Raw genomic sequence first — 22,996 nt, forward strand, 5'->3', positions numbered from 1 at the left:
CCACATCGCAATACGGGCACCTCCGCATGAGCCAGGGCTGTTCATCAACAGGAAGGGGTATCACTCCATGAACGCCCAGCTCATCTGTGACCACCGCCAGAGATTCCTACACGTGTGCGCCAGATACCCCGGCAGCTGCCACGATGCCTTCGTCCTCAGGGAGTCCGCCGTCCCGCCCATCCTGCAGGCACCCAACGCCGGCAACGGCTGGCTCCTCGGCAACAAGGGGTATCCCCTACACACGTGGCTTATGACACCTCTGAGGAACCCCATCACCGAGCCGGAGCGTCGGTACAATGACAGCCACACTGCTACCAGGTCTACAATTGAGCAGACCATAGGGCTGCTCAAGATGCGCTTCAGGTGCCTTGATCGTTCTGGGGGAGCGCTGCAATACACACCATTCAGAGTGGGACGAATCATAGTTGTCTGCTGTGCCCTGCACAACATGGCCCAACAGAGAGGGGTGCCGCTGGAAGAGGCCCCATCCACACCTGCCACCCACATTGAGGAAGGCGAGGGCGAGGAGGAGGAGGAGGAGGCGGAGGAGGAGGAGGCGGAGGAGGAGGACGTGCCAGAGGATAGTGGACGACCCATGCGCCGAACCACGACTCACCAGGATGGTCGCCGGGCCAGGGAGGCACTCATACGTCAACAGTTCTCCTAGAGTCAGACACTGCGAGGCGCTCGCATCTCCTCACCTGCACATGCGAGCGGCCATACCAGCCCCCTCCACTGAAGAGTGCTGCCAGTAATCCTGCACCCACAGCAGTGTGCCCAATGGGTGGCAGCAGGTGTTCGCCGTCATGATGGCCTCCACGGAACGCAACTACTGCACAAGCCGCGGAAGAATGGACGAGAGGTGGCAGGAGTGGTGAGAATAGAGTATTTAATATCTCCAATGTGACATTATATATAAAAAAAATGTACAAATTAATAGACACCCTGGTGTATTCCCTTTGTGATTATAACGCCTTTGCATTTCTTTTCCGGGTACCCCTACGTGGTGCTACCCCTGTGGCTCCAGCAGAGGTAGTGGCAGGTTGCTCGTGTTCTCGCCTTGACCGGGTAGATGCTTTTGGCGGACGGCCCCTGGGTTTCGGTGCCCGTGAGGGCACCTCCACAGACTGCTCCTCCTGCACCGGGGCAGGGGCAGACTCGGCCACCTGGAGAGGAGGCACCATTGCGGGTACTGGTTGAGAGGTGGGCGACGGGTGGGACGTGGGGGCGCCTTGAGAAGCGTCCCCGCTTCCATGTCCCCGGTCACCATCATCCCTCTCTTGGCCTCGGCCCACATCACCCCTTCCACCCTGCTGGACGGCAGTTTGGATGGCATGTGTGAGGCCTTGCAAGGCCACCCCTAGTGTATCCGTCAGCCTGTTGATGGCGGCGGAATGTTGCTCACCCTGAATCCGTACAGACGTTGTCAGGGCCTGCAAGGACTCGATGTGGAGCTGTGCGTGACGCTCGAGGGAGGCCAGCCTGTCCTCCACCGCAGACAGTCCCGCACCTACCCGCGACACTGTGTCGCCGGTACCCTCCTGTGCCTGCGCCACCAATGCCCGCATGCAGGAGTTGGACTCCTCCATCGCCTGCGCTATTGTGGACAATGCGCGCGGCACCTCTCCCAGTACCTCAGCAATTAGCTGGTGCCCCTCGACGACTCTCCTTTTCACTGGTGGCCCCCTGGGTTCAGCATCTGGGTCCGGCTGAGCAGAGCCTGGAGATGAGTGCTCCCTCCGTCGCGGACCCTCCGCGGCTGCCCCTGCCACCAGGGTCTGCTCATGCTCACTCGTGCGCGGTGACTCACCAAGAGCTACCCCAACTAGTTGGCGAGGGGGACCCACCGAGGTGCGTGTCTCTGCGCTGGTGGATGGTTGGCTCTGATGTGACGATGTACCCTCAGAGACCGCCATGTCCTCTGAGGAATCGCCCTCCTCGAGCGCTTCACACACAGACGGACCTGCAAGAGAACAGAGGGCACTTTGAGGCATGTGGACCAACTTGACAGTGCGCCTGATGGCAGGTGATGATACGGTCACTCGCGATCATGGGTGTTGAGTGTCAGCTTTCCCTTACCGGCCGTTTCGGCAGCGACACACTCGCCATCAGCCACCGACAGGCAATGTCGCGTGCGGGCGAGGTCGAGCGCCTCCACCTCGGCGTCGGTCAGCTCCACCACTTGCGGCGGGCCACTTCCGGTGCGTGCCCTTTCGCGATTGTTCTTGCTTCTCTTCTCCTGTGAAGGCAAAACACAGATGTGTGAGTGGGTGCGTCTTGCATCGTGAGACGCATCGAGCATCGGTGTGGTTGGGTTGAGCGTGGCGCAGATGGATGGGAGGATGCGTGGGCCACGTGCCCATCCCATTGCGTGGGGATTGGGGTGTGTGGTAGTGTTCGGGTGGGGTCAGGGACGGTGGGTACTTGCGTGCACGGCGAGGATGGTGAATGAGTGGCTGTGAGGATTGCTGATGGAGCGCAGTGGTGGCTGTGCAGGAGGGGTTGTGATCTGTTTGGCGTGATGGTGGGGACGGGATGTGGGAGGGTGCGTTGGTGTACTCATCTTGCCAGACCTAGTCAGGTCATTGAAGCGCTTGCGGCACTGCTCCCAAGTCCTTGGGGTGTTGCCCCTGCTGCTCACCTCCGCCGCCACCTCTGCCCATGCCTTCCTGGTGGCGGCGGCAGGGAACTTGCGTCCATCTTCTGGGAAGAGCGTTTCCCTCCTCCTCCTCACGCCCTCCAGCATCAGCTGCAGTGCTAGGTCTGAAAAACGGGGCGCAGCCTTTCCCCTTGGCTGAGCCATCGTCTCAAACCTCTTGATTGCAGCAGGAGGGGCTTTGGGAGACTGCCCCTTTAAGTGGAGCTCCTACATCGCGTCGACGGTACTGCGCATGCGCAGCCGGCCGGCACGCAGCTGGGGAGCGCAGAACCCGGAAGCAGGGCTTAATCGGTCCAATTATCCCGCGATCGCGTGGGGGACGCACACGATTAGCCGTCCGCGTTTTCGACGCACCCGGAGGACCACCCGCTGGGAACCCGCAGGCTTGCTCAATTCGAGCCCCCTGTATTTGAGAGTCAACGTAAGTATGTGGGGAGAGTGCAAGAGTGCATTTACTGTTTTGGAGGGATTTTGAATAATTTATGATTGTCGTCTGGAGGATTAATAAACATGATATTCAGTCTTCGGGCGATGCTGAAAAGTTCACTCGTTTGTTTTTCTCCTCTGCTAATAACTTGGATTCTGTGTTTTCATTTACTTTGCCCAAGTTTCAAGGGAATCAGCACCTCGTCACCAACTGCCCATCCCCCTCCCCCTCCCCCACTCCCCACACATCTCATGTAGTCAAAATAGAAGCTTAAAACTGTTGCAGCTACCAGGGAAACAAAAGTGACATCGTTACGAGTGATTGACCAAATAATCCGTCTCCTCCAGTTCCTGACCCAAGAAATAGACCTGTAGCTTGGCTGAAAAGCTCTGATTTCAATGCTGAAAACCTAACTCCTTTTTTTGAATTTGTGTTCAAGGCTTCATTTAAAAAAAAAATTGATCTAAAAATTGCATCATGATTTTTGATAAAAATTCCGGTGCCAGATTTTCAAAGTTCTAATTGTGAACTTTGGTGAGTAAAGTCTCCCAGGGATTTCCATGGAAACCCTGGGGCCCCTCTTCTGTTTTGATCTGGTTGGAGAATGTTTGACCATGATGGTTTCGTGCCAAGTCTTTGAATCTTAACTGCAGGCTTGCCATGGACAGTCAATAAAGTCTTGTCACACTGCAGGCCCACCCACCCTGAGGTGCAGATCTGCACCCGTGCCTTCGATGCATGCACAGAGCTCTGCTGTGCCCCTGCCTCGGAGTGTTTATGTTAGGACAGAGTCCTGGGAGTGACCACTTTGTCCTCACATTAAAAATATTCTATGCAAAATGCCAACATATCCCAGGAGGTCCAATGGAGCATCTCGGCATTTTTTTTGAAAGTGCTTTTTTTGCACCAAATTGGAGTTATACTGTAACTGGTGCCAAGTTGAGGTAGTTGGTGGAGTGAGGTGGGGTGGGGGAGGGGGGTTCTCGCACTGCTTGGCTTTAGTGTGCTTGGGCGATAGATTGGGATCTGAAAGTTGAGTTAAATTGCCACCGTTTGTGTCAATGCTCACCTGAAACTGCATTCCGTCAGTGGCAGTATAACTGCAACCTGAAGTAGTGTGTCTGATTTCTCAGTTGCTGATCCCAGATGCATAGATAGGACAGTGCACAATAGAAGCCAGGCATCTCCCTACTTTGAAGAATGGGAAATTAAAGGGTGAGTTAACTTGAGATACCCTCCAGCCTTGGCTCAGTGGTAGCACTCTCACCTCTGAGTCAGAAGATTGTGGGTTCCAGTCCCACTCCAGAGTCTTGAGCACATAATATAGGCTAACACTTCAGTGCAGTACTGAGGGAGTGCTGCACTGTTGTAGGTGCTGTCTTTCAGATGAGATGTTAAACCGAGGCCCTCTCAGGTGGATGTAAAAGAGCCCGTGACCCTCAATCAACATCACTAAAACAGATTATCTGGTCATCACATTGCTGTTTGTGGGAGCTTGCTGTGTGCAAATTGGCTGCTGCGTTTCCTACATCACAACAGTGACTACACTTCAAAAGTATTTAAATGATTGTAAAGTGGTTTGAGACGTCCTGAAGTCATGAAAGGTGCTATATAACTGTCAGAAACTGAGGACAAATAAATAGATCCTAATAGATAGATGAAATAAATAACTTTTGCTGTCCACACCTATCTGCAATGCTTATATTGCTTGTTTTAACTTGACAGGCAGTGCTCCTTCCAATAATATCCCTGTTGGTCCTTACCCGTACATGGTTCAGACAGACGATGGCAAAGATGTTCCTGTCGTACAGGCTTATGCATACGGAAAGTACCTTGGATATCTAAAAGTGACCTTCAACAATGAAGGAATGGTGACCAAAGCTGAGGGAAATCCTATTCTGTTGGACAGCAGCATCCCTCAAGGTAACATTACACCTAGACATTGATTGGAAGACATTTCATTGCGGAGAAAAAAATGCAGCTTTTGGAGCAAGTTTTCTAAATGGTGCGTTTGTGATATGACAACGTGCAACTAAAAGAATTCAAGCAGATTGGATTTAAATGCTGACTGATTGAAGTTTATGCTCAGTATTGTTTGAGGAGAGTTGACTTCGGTTGATGATGACAGAATCTAAGTGTTAACTTCAGTCTCATGCACCAATTATTCAAACTATCCACAGTTTTACAGTCTGACCCGCGTGTGTATTAATGGTCCATGTTTTCCCTTCATATTTAAATTTTATTTGCTTTGTATTTAAGATACATAATAGTGATATTGGTTGAGGGATAAATATTGGCCAGGACACTGGGGACACTGCCCCAGCTTTTCTTCGAATAGTGCCATGGGATCTTTTACATCGACCTGAGAACGCAGACGGGGCCTCGATTTATACATGATTGTTGTTATTTATGATAAGGTCTATCTGAAAACTGGCTTCTTCAACTCCAGCTCAGTACATCCCCGCTGAATGAATGGGCTAGAATTCGGTTTGAAGAGGCTGCTTTGTCGACACACGCACTGCTTGGACAAAGAGCGGTGACTGATACTGTGTAAGGTGTCAGCTTTGGCTCAGTGGTAGCACTCTCGCCTCTGGGTCAGAAGGTTGTGGGTTCAAGTTCATTCTAGAGACTTGAGTACAAAATCTAGGCTGACACTCCTGTGCAGTACTGAGAGAGTGCTGCACTATTGGAGGTGCCCTGTTTCAGATGAGACGTTAAATCGAGGCCCCGTCTGCCCTCTCAGGTGGATGTAAAAGATCCCATGGCATCATTTCGAAGAGGAGCAGGCGTGTTCATTTAGAATCCTTTTCCAGAGTCCTTAAAAATCCTTAAATGGGTGCTTCAACTTCATGGAGTTCTCTCACACCAAAGTGATTTGGACCTGGGTTCAAACAAGTAAACTGAATAACCTAGAGATGTCACTCAGAAATAGCTGGTCTTCTCTCTCACCGGAGTGATTTGCATACTAAGTAGATCTACCACCTGAAACAGATAGGTGACCCCAAATGGCATGGGCCAGATGGGGAATGGGAATGAGTATAAATTTTTTCCCAGCAATTTTCGGGGTGTTACCTCCCTATTTCTGCCCAGCTGAGCCAGTGAGAACCTTCCCCCAGGAGTATATGGTGAGCCTCCTGTACTGTTTCTGGTACAATCCAATGGGAAAAGGATGGATTATCAGTCTTGAGGCACGTTACCTCCCCCTCCCATTACACACATTAGGTGAAGTTTGGATTCATTGGAGGCTTAGGCCTGATCATCTGGATGACCCGTCATGGCCACCCACTTGGATGCCCCACCCTCCCAAATGGCAAGCTGCCCACAAGCAGGGTGAGTGGTGCTGGCAGCTTCTCTCACTTTGGGACGTCCTGAGGTCGTGAACAGTGTGATATAAATCCAAGTCTTTCTTTTTTTCTTTACCTGTCTCAGTCGGACTTCATAAAAAGGGAAAGTCCAGCTTCAAAAAAAATCACACAATGGGTGAGTTAATAACTGAGAATGGAAGAGCATTTATGTCTCTCTGTTGTGGGAAGTGATTCACTTTTGTTTGTTGGAGCCTCTGATGAGAGATTCCGATCACTAAGGGAGTGATTTTCACACAGAGTTTAGTCTCACTGGTTGAGCTAAGAAGGGGATGGGGTGATTTTGTGTTCCCCGAAGGGAGCTGGGCTCACAGGGAGCACAGTTGGAGAATCAGGGCTACAGTGCGGTATCATTCTCTCTGAATTGCACTCCCTGAGAACACAGTTTCCTGCTGGGAGTATAAAATCACCCCGAGCAGGTCTTTAGAACCCATTAAATGAGAGCAAAGAGCAATTTACCGATATAGCAAAGAAGCGACATTCAGCATCATAATAGTCACAGTTGGCAGCGTCAGAATATAACTGATGGCCCCTGGATAGCTCAGGGACTTCAGCCAGCCGGTAGCTAAGCTTCAATGGGTGAATTCCCATGGGGATTCTCCCGATTGTCCAATATAACCTCGCCGGGAGTTCCAGAGAAACAGCATCAACACCATTTATGCTCTTTCTCCGGGGTTTCTGTGGATCTTCTACCGAAATTACAGCGGACGATCAGAAACCCTCCATCCCCCTCCCCGATGAAAATTCACCCCCACGTAGAACATGATGGCACAATCCATGATGTGCGCTGAGTTCGCTGCTCCTGGCATTACCTCATCACTCCCGACCGGAGTCTCTGCTTCCGATCGCTGTTCCCATTAGGGGGGAAGCAGGTGCTTGGACATGGTGCCTCCTGCGGCTGAATAGCCTGCTGACGCTCATTGCGAAGGGTCACGCTCAAATAATGCTGCCTTGGCTAAGGGCAACCGTAAAGCCACACCCCGGCAAGGAGTCAACGTCTTGAGGAGAAAAGGAGAAAACTGGTGAGGAATATCATTTAATTCTATAAATCGATGGCATTAAAACTTTATCTCCCGTCTTACCTTCAGATGAGGTGTTGCTGGCAGATGTGAACAACTGGAAAAAAGCACTTGCCAATTATTCAAAGGAGGTCATTGGGGAAACACTGGTCTATCTGAACGGAACGACTGAGGAATGCAGGAATCGGGAATGCAATATGGGGAATTTAATCTGTGAAGCTATGGTAAGGAACACTTGTGTGGACAACTTCAGTGCCATTTACTTCATGGATATAAACCCGGCAGTATGTGACTATCTGCCATTGTTTAACCAAGGTACGGGAGGGGAGCCTTCACTCCATTTTCTGCCACTTGCTCGGATAATCTGAGTTGTGCAGTGGTTGAGTGATACAGACCAGTGATTTATTAGCCTCATATTGATACTGTTTCCTTTCTCCCCCCTCTTCCACCAGTTTCCTCCCCGTCCCACCTCTCCCCTCTGAAAGGTAGAAACTCGTCCCAGGATATGGTTCTGCATCCAGTACCTTTCCCTTATGGCCATTCTTCCGTGTGTGTGAGCACAGTCAGTGACCGACTAGAGGCCTACACTGTCGAAACCGCCCTTCATGAACGACCATTTGCACCAGCGCTCCAAGGAGAAACTGTTTCCACTGGCAGGGTCGATGACCAGAGGACACAGGTTTAAGGTAATTAACGAATGAACCAGGGAGGAGAAGAGGAGAATTTTTTTACGCAGTGAGTTGTAATGATCTGGAATGCATTGCCTGAAAGGGTGGTGGATGCAGATTGAATAGATACTTTCAAAAGGGAATTGGATATCATAGTATCATAATAGCTACAGTGCAGGAGGAGGCCATTTGGCCCATCGTGCTTGTGGTGGCTCTTTGAAAGAACTATCCAATTAGTCCCATTCCCCTGCTTTTTCCCCTTAGCCCTTTATTGTTTCCCTTCAAGTATTTATCCAATTCCCTTTTGAAAGTTATTATTGAATCTGTTTCCACCACCCTTTCAGGCAATGCATTCCAGATCGTTACAATTCGCTGTGTAAAAAATGTTTCCTCATGTCTTCTCTGGCTCTTTTGCCAATCACCTTAAATCTGTGTCCTCTGGTTACTGACCCTTCTGCCACTGGAAACAGTTTCTCCTTATTTACTCTATCAAAACTATTCATGATTTTGAACACCTCTATCAAATCTCCCCTTAACCTTCTCTGTTCAAAGGAGAACAACCCCAGCTTCTCCAATCTGTTCATATAACTGAAGTCCCTCATCCCTGGTACCATTCTAGTAAATCTCTTCTGCACCCTCTCTGAGGCCTTGACATCCTTCCTAAGGTGTGGTGCCCAGAATTGAACACAAGACTCCAGCTGAGGCCTAACCAGTGATTTATAAAGGTTTAACATAACTTCCTTGCTTTTGTACTCGATGCCTCTATTAATAAAGCCCAGGATCCCATATGCTTTTTTAACAGCCTTCTCAACTTGTCCTGCCACCCCCAGTTCTCCCTGTTCCTGCACCCCCTTTAAAAATGTACCATTTAGTTTATATTGCCTCTCCTCATTCTTTCTACCAAGATGTATCACTTCACACTTCTCTGCATTAAATTTCATCTGCCATGTGTCTGCCCATTTCACCAGTCTGTCTTTGTCCTCCTGAAATCTGTTACTACCCTCCACATTTTTTATGTTACATTTTCGAGTTTCATGTCATCTGCAAACTTTGAAATTATACCCTCTGTACCCAAGTCCAGGTCATTAATATATATCAAAAAGATCAATGGCCCTAATACAGAAAAGTAGAAGGTCATCTTCTAAAGCACAGAACTGAAGCACAGGGTATCGCGAACCGAGTGGGAACTTGAGAACTTGGTGAGAGGGGGAAGGAGGTGCTAAATCTTAAAAAAAAAAGCAACAAAAACCAAAATAGGAAAAAAGTAATTATCGATAAATAAATATTGACTAAGATATGGCCGAGCAGGTTGTGTGTCTGGACTGCAGTATGTGGGAGTTTGTGGACATCGGGAATATCTTGAGCGAACACATCTGCAGTAGATGTCTCCGTCTCGAATCTCTCCAGCTCAGAGTCATTGAGCTGGAGTGTGAGGGGGAGGAGTATCTGGACAGTTTGCTCCAGACCTCGGTCACACCTCATAGAGAGGTACAAGATCATAACGGGGTTGGTGTGACCAATGGTATACAGAGTAAGGGGAACCCAGGAGAGGTAGAGAACGAGGATCCCCAGAAACTGATCCTATCCAACAGGTACAATGTACTTGCTACCTGTGAGGTTAAGGATAAGGATAAAGACTGTCGGAAGGACAGCCAGAATGCTGACAGTGGCGCTCTGGAGCAGGAGGCTGTCCAAAGGGAAGAGGAGGAGGAGGAGGAGGAGAAGCGTAATTGTAGGGGATTCAATAATTAGGGATACAGATAGCATCCTTTGTAAGCAGGATTGAGAGTCCCACATGGTATGTTGCCTACTTGGTGCCAGGGTCAAGGATATCTCGAACCAGCTTGAAAGGATATTGGAGAGGGAGGGTGAGGATCCAGCCGTTGTGGTACATGTTGGGACCAAAAACATAGGAAAGAGTGGGCAAGAGGTCCTGTTCAGAGAGTACCAGGAGCTTGGAGCTAAATTAAAAAAACAGGACCTCAAGGGTTATAATCTCTGGATTATTATCCAAGCCACGTCCAAATTGGCATAGGGATAAGTAGATTAGGGAGGTGAACACATGGCTGAAGGAGTGGTGTGGGAAAGAGAGGTTCTGCTTCATGGACACTGGCACCAGTACTGGGAATGAAGGAACTGTACCGTTGGGACGGGCTCCACCTTTTTTTTATTTATTCATGGGATGTGCGTGTCGCTGGCGAGGCCAGCATTTATTGCCCATCCCTAATTGCCCTTGGGAAGGTGGTGGTGAGCCGCCTTCTTGAACCGCTGCAGTCCATGTGGTGAAGGTTCTCCCACAGTGCTGTTAAGTTGGGAGTTCCACAATTTGACCAAGCGACAATGAAGGAATGGCGCTATATCTACAAGTCAGGATGGGTGTGTGACTTGGAGGGGAACTTGGAGGTGGTGTTGTTCCCATGTGCCTGCTCTTGTCCTTCTAGTTGGTAGAGGTCGCGGGTTTGGGAGGTGCTGTCGAAGAAGTCTTGGTGAGTTGCTGCAGTGCATCCTGTGGATGGTACACACTGCAGCCATGGTGTTCCGGTGGTGAAGGGAGTGAATGTTTAAGGTGGTGGATGTGGTGCCAATCAAGTGGGCTGCTTTGTCCTGGATCGTGTCGAATTTCTTGAGTGTTGTTGGAGCTGCACTCATCCAGGCAAGTGGAGAGTATTCCATCACACTCCTGACTTGTGCCTTGTAGATGGTGGAAAGGCTTTGGGAAGTCAGGAGATGAATCACTCACTGCAGAATATCCAGCCTCTGACCTGCTCTTGTAGCCACAGTATTTATGTGGCTGGTCCAGTTAAGTTTCTGGCCAATGGTGACCCCCGGGATGTTGATGGTGGGGGATTCGGTGATGGTAATGCGTTTGAATGTCGGGAAGGTGGTTAGACTCTCTCTTGTTGGAGATGGTCATTGCCTAGTATTTGTGTGGTGTGAATGATACTTGCCACTTATCAGCCCAAGCCTGAATGTTGTCCCGGTCTTGCTGCATGTGGGCTTGGACTGCTTCATTATCTGAGGGGTTGTGAATGGAACTGAACACTGAGCAATCATCAGCGAACATCCCAACTTCTGACCTTATGATGGAGGGAAGGTCATTGATGAAGCAACTTAAATTGGCTGGGCCTGGGACACTGCCCTGAGGAACTCCTGCAGCATTGTCCTGGGGCTGAGATGATTGGCCTCCAACAATCGCTACCATCCTTCTTTGTGCTAGGGCTCTTGGATGCCACACTCGGTCAAATGCTGCCTTGATATCAAGGGCAGTCACTCTCACTTCACCTCTGGAATTTAGTTCTTTTGTCCATGTTTGGACCAAGGCTGTAATGAGGTCTGGAGCCCAAACAAAGCATCTGTGAGCAGGTTATTGGTGAGTAAGTGCCGCTTGATAGCACTGTCGATGACACCTTCCATCACTTTGCTGTTGATCAAGAGTAGACTGATGGGGTGGCAATTGGAAGGATTAGATTTGTCCTTTTTGTGGACAGGACATACCTGGGCAACTTTCCACATTGTCGGGTAGATGCCAGTGTTGTAGCTGTACTGGAACAGCTTGGCTAGAGGTGCGGCTACTTCTGGAACACAAGTCTTCAGCACTACAGCCGGGATGTTGTCAGGCCCATAGCCTTTGCTGTATCCAATGCACTCAGCCGTTTCTTGATACCACGTGGAGTGAATTGAATTGGCTGAAGACTGGGTTCTGTGATGGTGGTGATCTTGGGCGGAGGCCGAGATGGATCATCCACTCGGCACTTCTGGCTGAAGATGGTTGCCAACGCTTCAGCCTTGTCTTTTGCACTCACGTGCTGGACTCTGCCATCATTGAGGATGGGGATGTTCACGGAGACTCCTCCTACCGTTAGTTGTTTAATTGTCCTCCATCATTCACGACTGGATGTGGCAGGACTGCAGAACTTTGATCTGATCCATTGGTTATGGGATCACTTAGCTCTGTCTATAGCATGTTGCTTCCGCTGTTTAGCATGCATGTAGTCCTGAGTTGTAGCTTCACCAGGTTGGCACCTCATTTTTAGGTACGCCTGGTGCTACTCCTGTCATGCTCTTCTACACTCCTCATTGAACCAAGGTTGATCCCCTGGCTTGTTGGTAATGGACTGGGCTTGGACCTAGCGGAAAGGATAAAAAGAGCACTCACAAGGACTTTAAACTAGCAAATGGTGGGGGAGGGCTCAGGTGGAAAAGGTAGTATGAATAATAATTGTAAAACAAACATAAAGGAAGAGGGTAGAGTAATAGTCAGAAATTATGCTTCGGGCACTACAGTTAAAGGAAAGCTAAAAGATATAAAATGATTAAATCAGGAGAGAGAAATAAGAAATGTTTGAGAAAAACAACATTAGAGCAGTAGGACAGGTTAGGGTGTGTGGCCCAAATAAGCATTCCTTATACAAATGCATGGGGTATAAGGAACAAATTCAATTTAATGTGTATGACATGGTAGCCATTATGTAAGGAATCTTACAACACCAGGTTATAGTCCAACTGTTTTATTTTAAAATCACAAGCTTTCGGAGGCTTTCTCCTTCGTCAGGTGAGTGTGGAACATTTGCTACCCTCCAATCTTCAGGCACCTCACCTGTAGCGGTGGATGATTCAAATATCTCTGCTAGGGGACCCGCAATTTCCTCCCTAACCTCCCATAACGTCCTGGGACACATTTCATCAGGTCCCGGAGATTTATCTACCTTGATGCGCGTTAAGACTTCCAGCACCTCCCTCTCTGTAATATGTACACTCCTCAAGACATCACTATTTATTTCCCCAAGTTCCCTAACATCCATGCCTTTCTCAACCGTAAATACCGATGCGAAATATTCATTTAGGATCTCACCCATCTCTTGTGGTTCCGCACATAGATGACCTTGTTGATCCTTAAGAGGCCCTACTTTCTCCCTAGTTACTCTTTTGCCCTTTATGTATTTGTAGAAGCTCTTTGGATTCACCTTTGCCTTATCTGCCAAAGCAATCTCATGTCCCCTTTTTGCCCTCCTGATTTCTCTGTTAACTCTACTCCGGCAATCTCTATACTCTTCAAGGGATCCACTTGATCCCAGCTGCCTATGCATGTCATATGCCTCCTTCTTCTTTCTGACTAGGGCCTCAATCTCCCGAGTCATCCAAGGTTCCCTACTTCTACCAGCCTTGCCCTTTACTTTATAAGGAATGTGCTTACCCTGAACCCTGGTTAACACATTTTTGAAGGACTCCCACTTACCAGACGTCCCTTTGCCTGCCAACAGACTCTCCCAATCAACTTCTGAAAGTTCCTGTCCAATACCATCAAAATTGGCCTTTCCCCAATTTAGAATTTTAACTTTTGTGCCAGACCTATCCTTCTCCATAGCTATCTTAAAACTAATGGAATTATGATCACTGGTCCCAAAGTGATCCCTCACTAACACTTCTGTCACCTGCCCTTCCTTATTTCCCAAGAGGAGGTCAAGTTTTGCCCCCTCTCTAGTCGGGCCATCCACATACTGAATGAGAAATTCCTCCTGAATACACTCAACAAATTTCTCTCCATCCAAGCCCCTAATGCTATGGCTGTCCCAGTCAATGTTGGGAAAGTTAAAGTCCCCTACTATTACCACCCTATTTTTCTTGCAGCTGTCTGTAATCTCCTTACATATTTGCTCCTCAATTTCCCGTTGACTATTTGGGGGTCTGTAGTACAATCCTATCAAAGTGATCTCTCCCTTCTTATTTTTCAGTTCTACCCATATAGACTCAGTGGGCGAACCCTCGGATATATCCCCTCTCACTACTGCCGTGATGTTCTCCCTAATCAAGAACGCAACTCCCCCTCCTCTCTTACCTCCTGCTCTATCTTTCCTATAGCATCTGTACCCTGGAATATTTAGCTGCCAGTCCTGCCCCTCCCTTAGCCATGTTTCAGTAATAGCTATAACATCCCAGTCCCATGTACCCATCCATGCCCTGAGTTCATCTGCCTTGCCCATCAGACTTCTTGCATTGAAATAAATGCAGTTTAATCTAGACTTCCCTTGGTCTTTGCCGTGTTTTCTCAGACCATTTGTCCGGTCATGTTTTGTACACTCTCCCTTACTGCCTTTTGTTTCTGTCACCACTTTACTTCCCACTGACTTCCTGCATCGATTCCCATCCCCCTGCCACTTTAGTTTAAACCCTCCCCAACAGCACTAGCAAACACTCCCCCTAGGACATTGGTTCCAGTCCTGCCCAGATGCAGACCGTCCAATTTGTACTGGTCCCACCTCCCCCAGAACCGGTTCCAATGTCCCAGGAATTTGAATCCCTCCCTCTTGCACCATCTCTCAAGCCACGTATTCATCCTAGCTATCCTGTCATTCCTACTCTGACTAGCCTGTGGCACTGGTAGCAATCCTGAGATTACTACCTTTGAGGTCCTACTTTTTAGTTTAACTCCTAACTCCCTAAATTCAGCTTGTAGGACCTCATCCCGTTTTTTACGTATATCGTTGGTACCTATATGCACCACGACAACTGGCTGTTCACCCTCCCCCTCCAGAATGTTCTGCAGCCGCTCCGAGACATCCCTGACCCTTGCACCAGGGAGGCAACATACCATCCTGGAGTCTCGGTTGCGTCCGCAGAAACGCCTGTCTATTCCCCTTACAATCGAGTCCCCTATCACTATAGCTCTGCCACTCTTTTTCCTGCCCTCCTGTGCAGCCAGCCACGGTGCCATGAACCTGGCCGCTGCCACCTTCCCCTGGTGAGCCATCTCCCACAACAGTATCCAAAACGGTATACCTGTTTGAGAGGGGGATGGCCACAGGGGACCCCTGCACTACCTGCCTGCACCTCTTACTCTTCCTGGTGGTCACCCATTCACATCCTGCCTGTACTGCCTTTACCTGCGGTGTGACCAACTCGCTAAACGTGCTATCCACGAGTTTCTCTGCATCGCGGATGCTCCACAGTGAGTCCACCCGCAGCTCCAGCTCCGAGATACGATCGGTCAGTAGCTGCAGGCGGACACACTTCCTGCACACATGGTCGGCAGGGACACTGGTAGTGTCCATTACTTCCCACATCTTGCAGGAGGGGCATATCACGGGTGCGAGGTCTGCTGCCATGATTTGCCTTAGCTTAGTTACCCCTTTTAAATTACGTTGAAATTTGAAAATGTTAACTATACCAGGGACCTAGGTTCACTAAAAAAAAACTACCTGCTATAAAAGCTGCTTAGTTTCCCAGCTCTTAGTTTAAACCAATGCCCTAATTTAGAGAAGAAAAAGAAACAGTAATACTCACCAACCAATCACTTACCTGCTGTCCTGTGACGTCACTCCTTGGTTTTCTGTTGTTGTTTTTGATCCGATCAGGTCCGCCGCCTCTCTGGTCTCGGGCCTCGGTCCTCGGTCCGCCGCTCTTTTATCCCCGCTCTCGGTCTCTCTCCTCTGCTCCCGATCAGGTCCGCCGCCGCTCTGGTCTTGGGCCTCGGTCCTCGGTCCGCCGCTCTTTTATCCCCGCTCTCGGTCTCTCTCCTCTGCTCCCGATCAGGTCCGCTGCCGCTCTGGTTTAATAATTATTATTAGATTTAATAATGAGTAATGAGCCAGATTTAGTTATCAGCCTAATGGTGCGTGAACATTTATCTAATAGTGATCATAATATGATTGAGTTCAACGTTATGTTTGAAAGGGAAAAACCCGTAACAGCTACTAAGATTCTAAATTTAGGTAAGGCTGACTTCAAAGGGATGAGACAGAGATTGTCCACGTAAACTGGGCAAACCTGTTAATGGGTAAAATGACAGAAGATCAGTGAGAGGTGTTCAAGAAAGAATTTAATGTGATACAGAACCAGTTCATACCCCCCCAAAAAAGCCATAGACGACAAAAGAGGTAAGGGACAACATACAACAAAAAGAAAAAGCATACAAAAAATGCAAAAAATAGTACCGATCCTGGCGACTGGGAGAGATACAAAGAACAGCAAAGCGTGACAAAACAGATAGTAAGAGCAACAAAAAGGGAGTATGAAAAGAAACTTGCAAGGGATATCAAAATCAACACAAAATTTTTTTACAATTATTTTGGGAAAAAGAGGGTGGTTAAGAGCAATGTGATGTGGAGATGCCGGTGATGGACTGGGGTTGACAAATGTAAGGAATCTTACAACACCAGGTTATAGTCCAACTGTTTTATTTGAAAATCACAAGCTTTCAGAGGCTTTCTCCTTCGTCAGGTGAAGTGTGGGATTCCTTGAAGGTTATCATATTTATAGTCAGAGAACAATACCTGGTGATTACAGATAATCTTTCCAACTGCCCGTTGTCAAGGCAATCAAAGTGTTCAGACAGAGAGATGTTACATACAGGACCACCGAATATACAAACGGCCAGAACAAAAGACAGAGAGAGAGAGAGAGAGAGAAACATCCGAAAGGAAGAGAAAGAGAGAGAATGACCCGTTGTATTAAAAACAGATAACTTTTTTTCGCTGGTCCGGTTACGTGGAGCCCTTAAAAAGTGATAATAATGATATTATAAATGAAAATAGCAGAAATGTTAAATAATTACTTTGTCGTTTGTCCCAAGGAAACTAATTTTGAATCAGTGATGGGGACTCACCATAATTAACGGAAGCAAATTAATAGTAATGAAGAAAATAATGGCACTAAAGAGTGACAAATCCCCACGACCAGATGGTTTCCATCCCAGGGTTTTAAAGGAAGTAGGTGAGCACATTGCAGATGCCCTAACTATAATCTTTCAAAGTTCTCTCGTTTCAGGTACAGTTCCTTTTAGATTGGAAAATTTCAGATGTCACTCCGCTATTTAAGAAAGCTGAGAGGGAAACCAGGGAATTATAGACCAGTTAGCCTAACATCTGTTGTTGGGAAATTACCAGAGTCTATAATTAAGCAAAGAGTGACTGAACACCTTGAAATTTTCAGCTGATCAGAGAGAGCCAGCATGGATTTGTAAAGGGTAGGTCATGCCTGACGAACCTGATTGAATTTTTTGAAGAGGTGACTGAAGTAGTGGACAGGGGAATGTCTATGGATGTTGTTCATATGGACTTCCAGAAGATGTTCGATAAAGTCCCTCATAAGAGACTGTTCGCTAAGGTTGAAGCTCATGGAATTAAGGGTAAATTATTGACCTGGTTAGGAAATTGGCTGAGCGACAGTAGACAGAGAGTAGGGATAGTGGGCAGGTACTCAAATTGGCAGGACGTAACTAGTGGTGTCCCACAGGGATCTATGTTGGGGCCTCAACTATTCACTGTATTTATTAACGACTTAGATGAAGGGTTAGAGAGCCACATGCAAGTTTGCCGATGACACAAAGATAAGCAGTATTGTAAGCAGTGTAGATGGAAACATAAAATTACAGAGATATTAATAGATTAAGTGAGCGGGCAAAACTATAGCAAATGGATTTCAATGTAGGGAAGTGTGAGGTCATCCACTTTGGACCTAAAAAGAATAGATCAGAGTACTTTCTAAATGGTGAAAAGCTCGAAACAGCGGAGGTCCAAAGACACTTGGGGGTCCATGTACATAGATCATTAAAATGTCATGGACACGTACTTAAAATAATCAAAAAGGTTGGGCTTTATATCTAGAGGACTAGAATACAAGTGGGTAGAAGTTATGCTACAGCTATACAAAGCCCTGGAGTACTGTGTTCAGTTCTGGGCACCGCACCTTCGGAAGGATATATTGGCCTTGGAGGGAGTGCAGCGTAGATTTACTAGAACGATACCTGGACTCCAAGGGCTAAATTACGAGGAGAGATTATACAAACTAGGGTTGTAATGCCTGAAATTTAGAAGATTAAGAGGTGATTTGATCGAAGTTTTCAAAATATTAAGGGGAACTGATATGGTAGATAGACAGAAACAATTTCCGCTGGTTGGGGAGTCTAGGACTAGAGGACATAGCCTGAAAATTAGAGACAGGGCTTTCAGGAGTGAAGTTAGGAAACACTTCTACACACAAAGGGTGGTAGAAGTTTGGAACTCTCTTCCACAAATGGCAATTGATGCTAGCTGAATTGTTAATTTTAAATCTGAGATTGATAGATTTTTGTGAACCAAGAATATTAAGGGATATGGGGCTAAGGTGGGTATATGGAGTTAGGTCACAGATCAGCCATGATCTCATTGAATGGCGAAACAGACTAGAGGGGCTGAATGGCTTACTCCTGTTCTTGTGTTCCTATGTACTTATGACCCCTGGGGAACACCACTGTAAACTTCCCTCCAGTCTGAAAAACAACCGTTCACCACTACTCTCTGCTTTCTGTCCCTAAGCCAATTTCATATCCATGCTGCCACTGTCCCTTTAATCCCATGGGCTTTAATTTTACTAACAAGTCTATTATGTGGTACTTTATCAAATGCCTTTTGAAAGTTCATATACACACCATCAACCACACTACCCTCATCAACCCTCTCCGTTACTTCATCAAAGAACTCAATCGAGTTAGTCAAACACAATTTTCCTTTAACAAAATCGATGTTGACTTTCATTTATTAGCCCATACTATTCCAAGTGCCAATTAATTTTGTCCCGTATTATTGTCTCTTAAAGTTACCCCACCACTGACATTAGGCTGACTGGCCTGTAATTGCCAGATTTACCTCTCTCCCCTTTTTTGAATAGGAGTGTAACATTTGCAATCCTCCACTCCCCTGGCACCATCCCCATATCTAAGGAGGATTGGAAGATTGTGGCCAGAGCCTCTGAAATTTCCACCTTTACTTCCCTCAGTAACCTTGGATCCCATCTGGACCGGGTGACTTTTCTACTTTGAGTATTGCCAATCTTTTAAGTACCTCCTGTTTATTTATTTTTATCCTATTCAATATTGTTACTACCTCCTCCTTTACTGCTACGATGGCAGCATCCTCTTCTCTAGTGAAGATGGATGCCAAGTATTCATTTAGTACCTCAGCCATGCCCTCTGCCTCCACAAGAAGATCTTTTTTTGTCCCTAATCGGCCCCACCCTTCCTTTTACTATTCATATGTTTATAAATGGCTTTTGGGTTCCCTTTTATGTTAGCTGTTAATCTATTCTCATATTCTCTCTTTGCCCGTCTTATTCCCTTTTTTAGATCTCCTCTGTACATTTTGTATTCAGCCTGGTTCTCTATTGTATTCTGAACCTTGTATTTGTCATAAGCCTCCTTTTTCTGTTTCATTTTATTATCTATATCTTTAGTCATCCAGGGAACTCTAGCTTTCGATGCCCTTCCTTTCCCCTTGTAGGAATATGTCTACTCTGTACACGAACCAACTCCTCCTTGAAGGCCTCCCATTGTTCAATTACTGTTTTGCCTACCAATTTTTGATTCCAATCCATCTGGGCAAGATCCCTTTATGACTCACTGAAATCAGCCCTCCTCCAGTTAAGTATTTTCACCTTTTATTGATCGTTGTCCTTTTCTATAACTATTCTAAACCTAATGATATTATGATCACTGTGCCTCAGATAGTCCCCCACTAAATATGCTCCATCTGCCCCACTTCATTCTCCAGAACTAGATCCAGCACTGTTTCCTTCCTCGTTGGGCTGGAACAAGTTTTCTTGAACACATTTCAGGAATTCCTCTCCCTCTTTGCCTTTTACACTGTTACTGTCCCAGTCTACATTGGGATAATTGAAGTCCCCCATTATCACTACTCTATAGTTCTTGCATCTTTCTGTAATTTGCCTGCAAATTTGCTCCTCTATCTCCTTCCCACTATTTGGTGGCCTATAGTATACACCCGGTAGTATAATAGCTCCTCTATCATTCCTTAATTCTAACCAAATAGATTCTGTCTTTGACCCTTCAATGACATCATCCCTTTCCAGTGATATAATAGTTTCTTTGATCAATGCTGCCCCCACTCTTTTCTCCATCCCTATCTTTCCTGAATACCTTGTAGCCAGGAATATTAAGTACTTGACAAGGAAACATTTGCAAGGTTATGGGGAAAGAGCCGGGGAGTCAGGCTAATTGGATAGCTCTTGCAAAGAGCAGGCACAGACACGATGGGCCAAATGGCCTCCTTCTGCACTTTGAGTCTATAAAATCATTTTTCAGTGTTCAAATGTGAGCCTTTTATTTATTATTGGGATATGAGCAACAGTGAAAAGGCAGCATGTATTGCCCATCCCTAGTTGCCCTGAAAGTATCAAGAGTCAACACATAGTTGGGACTGGAGTCACATGTAAGTCAGATAAGGGAAGGGAGTGGCAGGTTCCCTTCCCTGAAAGATATTCATGAACCTGTCAGGTTCTTAGGAGCATAGGAACAGGAGAAGACCATTCAGCCCCTTCAGCCTGTTCTGCCATTCAATTAGATCATGGCTGATCTGTATCTTAATTCCATTTACCCACCTTGGTTCCATATTCCTTAACACCCTTGCCTAACAAAAATCTATCAATCTCAGTTTTGAAATTTTCAATTGACCCCCAGTCTCAACAGCTTTTTGGGGGAGAGAGTTCCAGATTACCACTACCTTTGTGTGAAGAGGTGCTTCCTGACATCACCACTGAATGGCCTAGCTCTAATTTTACGGTTATGCCTCCTTGTTCTGGACTCCCCCACCAGAGGAAATAGTTTCTCTCTATCTACTCTATCAACTCCTTTAATCATCTTAAATACCTCAACTATATCACCCCTTAATCTTCTATACTAAATTTGTGCAAAATCTGTCATCATAATTTAACCCTTTCAGCCCCAGTATCATTCTGGTGAATCTGTGCTGCACCCACTCCAAGGCCAATATATCCTTCCTGAGGTGCAGTGCCTAGAACTGAATGCAGTACTCCAGATGGGGTCTAACCAGAGCTCTGTACAGCAGTAACATAACTTCCACCCCTTTGTATTCCAGCCCTCTTGAGAGGAAGGCCAACATTCCATTAGCCTTTTAAATTATTTTTTGTACCTGTCCACTAACTTTTAGTGATTTCTATACTTGGACCCCTAAATCTCTCTGCTCATCCACAGTTCCTAGCTTCTCGCCATTTGGAAAATACTCTTATCTATTTCTTCCAAAGTGGATGACCTCACAATTTCCCACATTAAACTCCATCTGCCACAGTTTTGCCCACTCACTTAATCCATCAATGTCCCTTTGCAACTTTCAGCTCCAATCTACACTATACTGTGCCACCTAACTTAGTGTCATCAGCAAACTTAGATATACGGCTCTCTATTCCTTCATCCAAGTCATTTATAAATATAGTGAAAAGCTGCAGACCAGTACAGATCCCTGGGAGACACCATTAGTCAGATCCTGCCAATTTGAGTACATACCCATTATCCCTAGTCTGTCTCCTACCTCCTAACCAATTCCCTATCCAAGCCAAAAGGTTGCCTTCAATTCCATGCACTGTTATCTTTGTGAACAGTCTCTTATCTGGAATTTGTCGAATGCCTTCTGGAAGTCCATATAAATAACATCCATAGCCACTCCCTTATCTACCACGTTAATTATCCCCTCAAAAAATTCATCTAGTTTCGTTAGACATGACTTACCCTTTACAAATCCACGCTGGCTCTCTCTGATCAGCTTATATTTGCCCAAATGTTCAATCACTCTGTCCCTAATAATAGATTCTAATAACTTCTCCACAACTAACGTTAGACTAATAAGCCTATAATTTCAACAACAACAACAACTTGCATTTATTTAGCGCATTTAACATAGTAAAACATCCCAAGTGGCTTCACAGGAGCGATTATCAAACAAAATTTGACACTGAGTCACATAAGAAGGTGTTAGGACAAAAGGTAGGTTTTAAGGAGCTTCTTTAAAGAGGAGAGAGAGAGAAGCGGAGAGGTTTAGGGAGGGAATTACAGAGCTTGGGGCCGAGGCAGCTGAAGGCACGGCCGCCATTGTTGGAGTGATTAAAATCAGGGATGTGCAAGAGGCAAGAATTGGAGGAGCGCAAAGATCATGGAGGGCTGTCGAGCTGGAGGAGGTTACAGAGATAGGGAGGTCCGAGGCCATGGAGTGATTTGAAAACAAGAATGAGAATTTTAAAATCCAGGCGTTCCTTGACCGGGAGCCAGTGTAGCAGTGAGCACAGAGGTGATGGGAGAACGAGTTAGGATACGGGCAACAGAGATTTGGATGAGCTCAAGTTTATGGAGGGTGGAAGATGGGAGACCAGCCAAGACAGCATTGGAATAGTCGAGTCTAGAGGTAACTAAAGTATGGATGAGGGTTTCAGCAGCAGATGAGCTGAGGCAAGGGTGGAGACGGGCGATGTTACGGAGGTGGAAGCAGGCGGTGCTAGAGTGGATATGTGGTCAGAAGCTCACCTCAGGGTCAAATAGGACGGCAAGGTTGCGAACAGTCTGCTTCAGCCTGAGACAGTGGCCAGGGAGAGGGATGGAGTCGATGGCTAGGGAACAGAGTTTGCGGCGGGGACCAAAGATAATGACTTTGGTCTTCCCAATATTTATTGTTCCTTGTATGGCTGGAATTTTATCCTCATTCTCTTCTGTGAAGACGATACAAAGTAGCTACTTAATAAATCTGCCATTTCCTGATTTCCAATTACAGTATCACCTGCGTCTGACATTAAGGGGCCCACATTACTCTTCGCCGCTCTCTTTTTCTTAATATACTTGTAAAAACCTTTAGTGTTGTCCTTGATATTCCTCGCAAGCTTTTTCTCATATTCCCTTTTTGCAGCTCTGACCACTTTCTTTGTATCCTTTGCTGTTCTTTTTATCTCTCCCAGTCTGCGTGATCTCTACTGTTATTTGCCTTCGTATAAACCCTTTTAGTTTTATACTCTCTCTCATTTACCTTGTTGACCAAGGTTGTTTTTTAAAATTCGTTCATGGGATGTGGGCATCACTGGCGAGGCCGGCA

General features: G+C 46.7%; 1 protein-coding gene across 1 annotated transcript in view; it reads left to right on the forward strand.

The window, feature by feature from the left end:
* The window catches only part of LOC137324642 (5'-nucleotidase-like), a 101,122-nt gene that overhangs the window by 51,974 nt on the left and 26,152 nt on the right, over nt 1–22,996 (forward strand). Inside the window, exons 4-5 of the mRNA XM_067989185.1 lie at nt 4,812–5,009; nt 7,537–7,691. Coding sequence (XP_067845286.1) covers nt 4,812–5,009; nt 7,537–7,691 — 353 coding nt within the window. The remainder of the gene's footprint in view (nt 1–4,811; nt 5,010–7,536; nt 7,692–22,996) is intronic.

Source organism: Heptranchias perlo, chromosome 8 (genome assembly GCF_035084215.1).
Source record: "Heptranchias perlo isolate sHepPer1 chromosome 8, sHepPer1.hap1, whole genome shotgun sequence".
Taxonomy (NCBI): Eukaryota; Metazoa; Chordata; class Chondrichthyes; order Hexanchiformes; family Hexanchidae; genus Heptranchias; species Heptranchias perlo.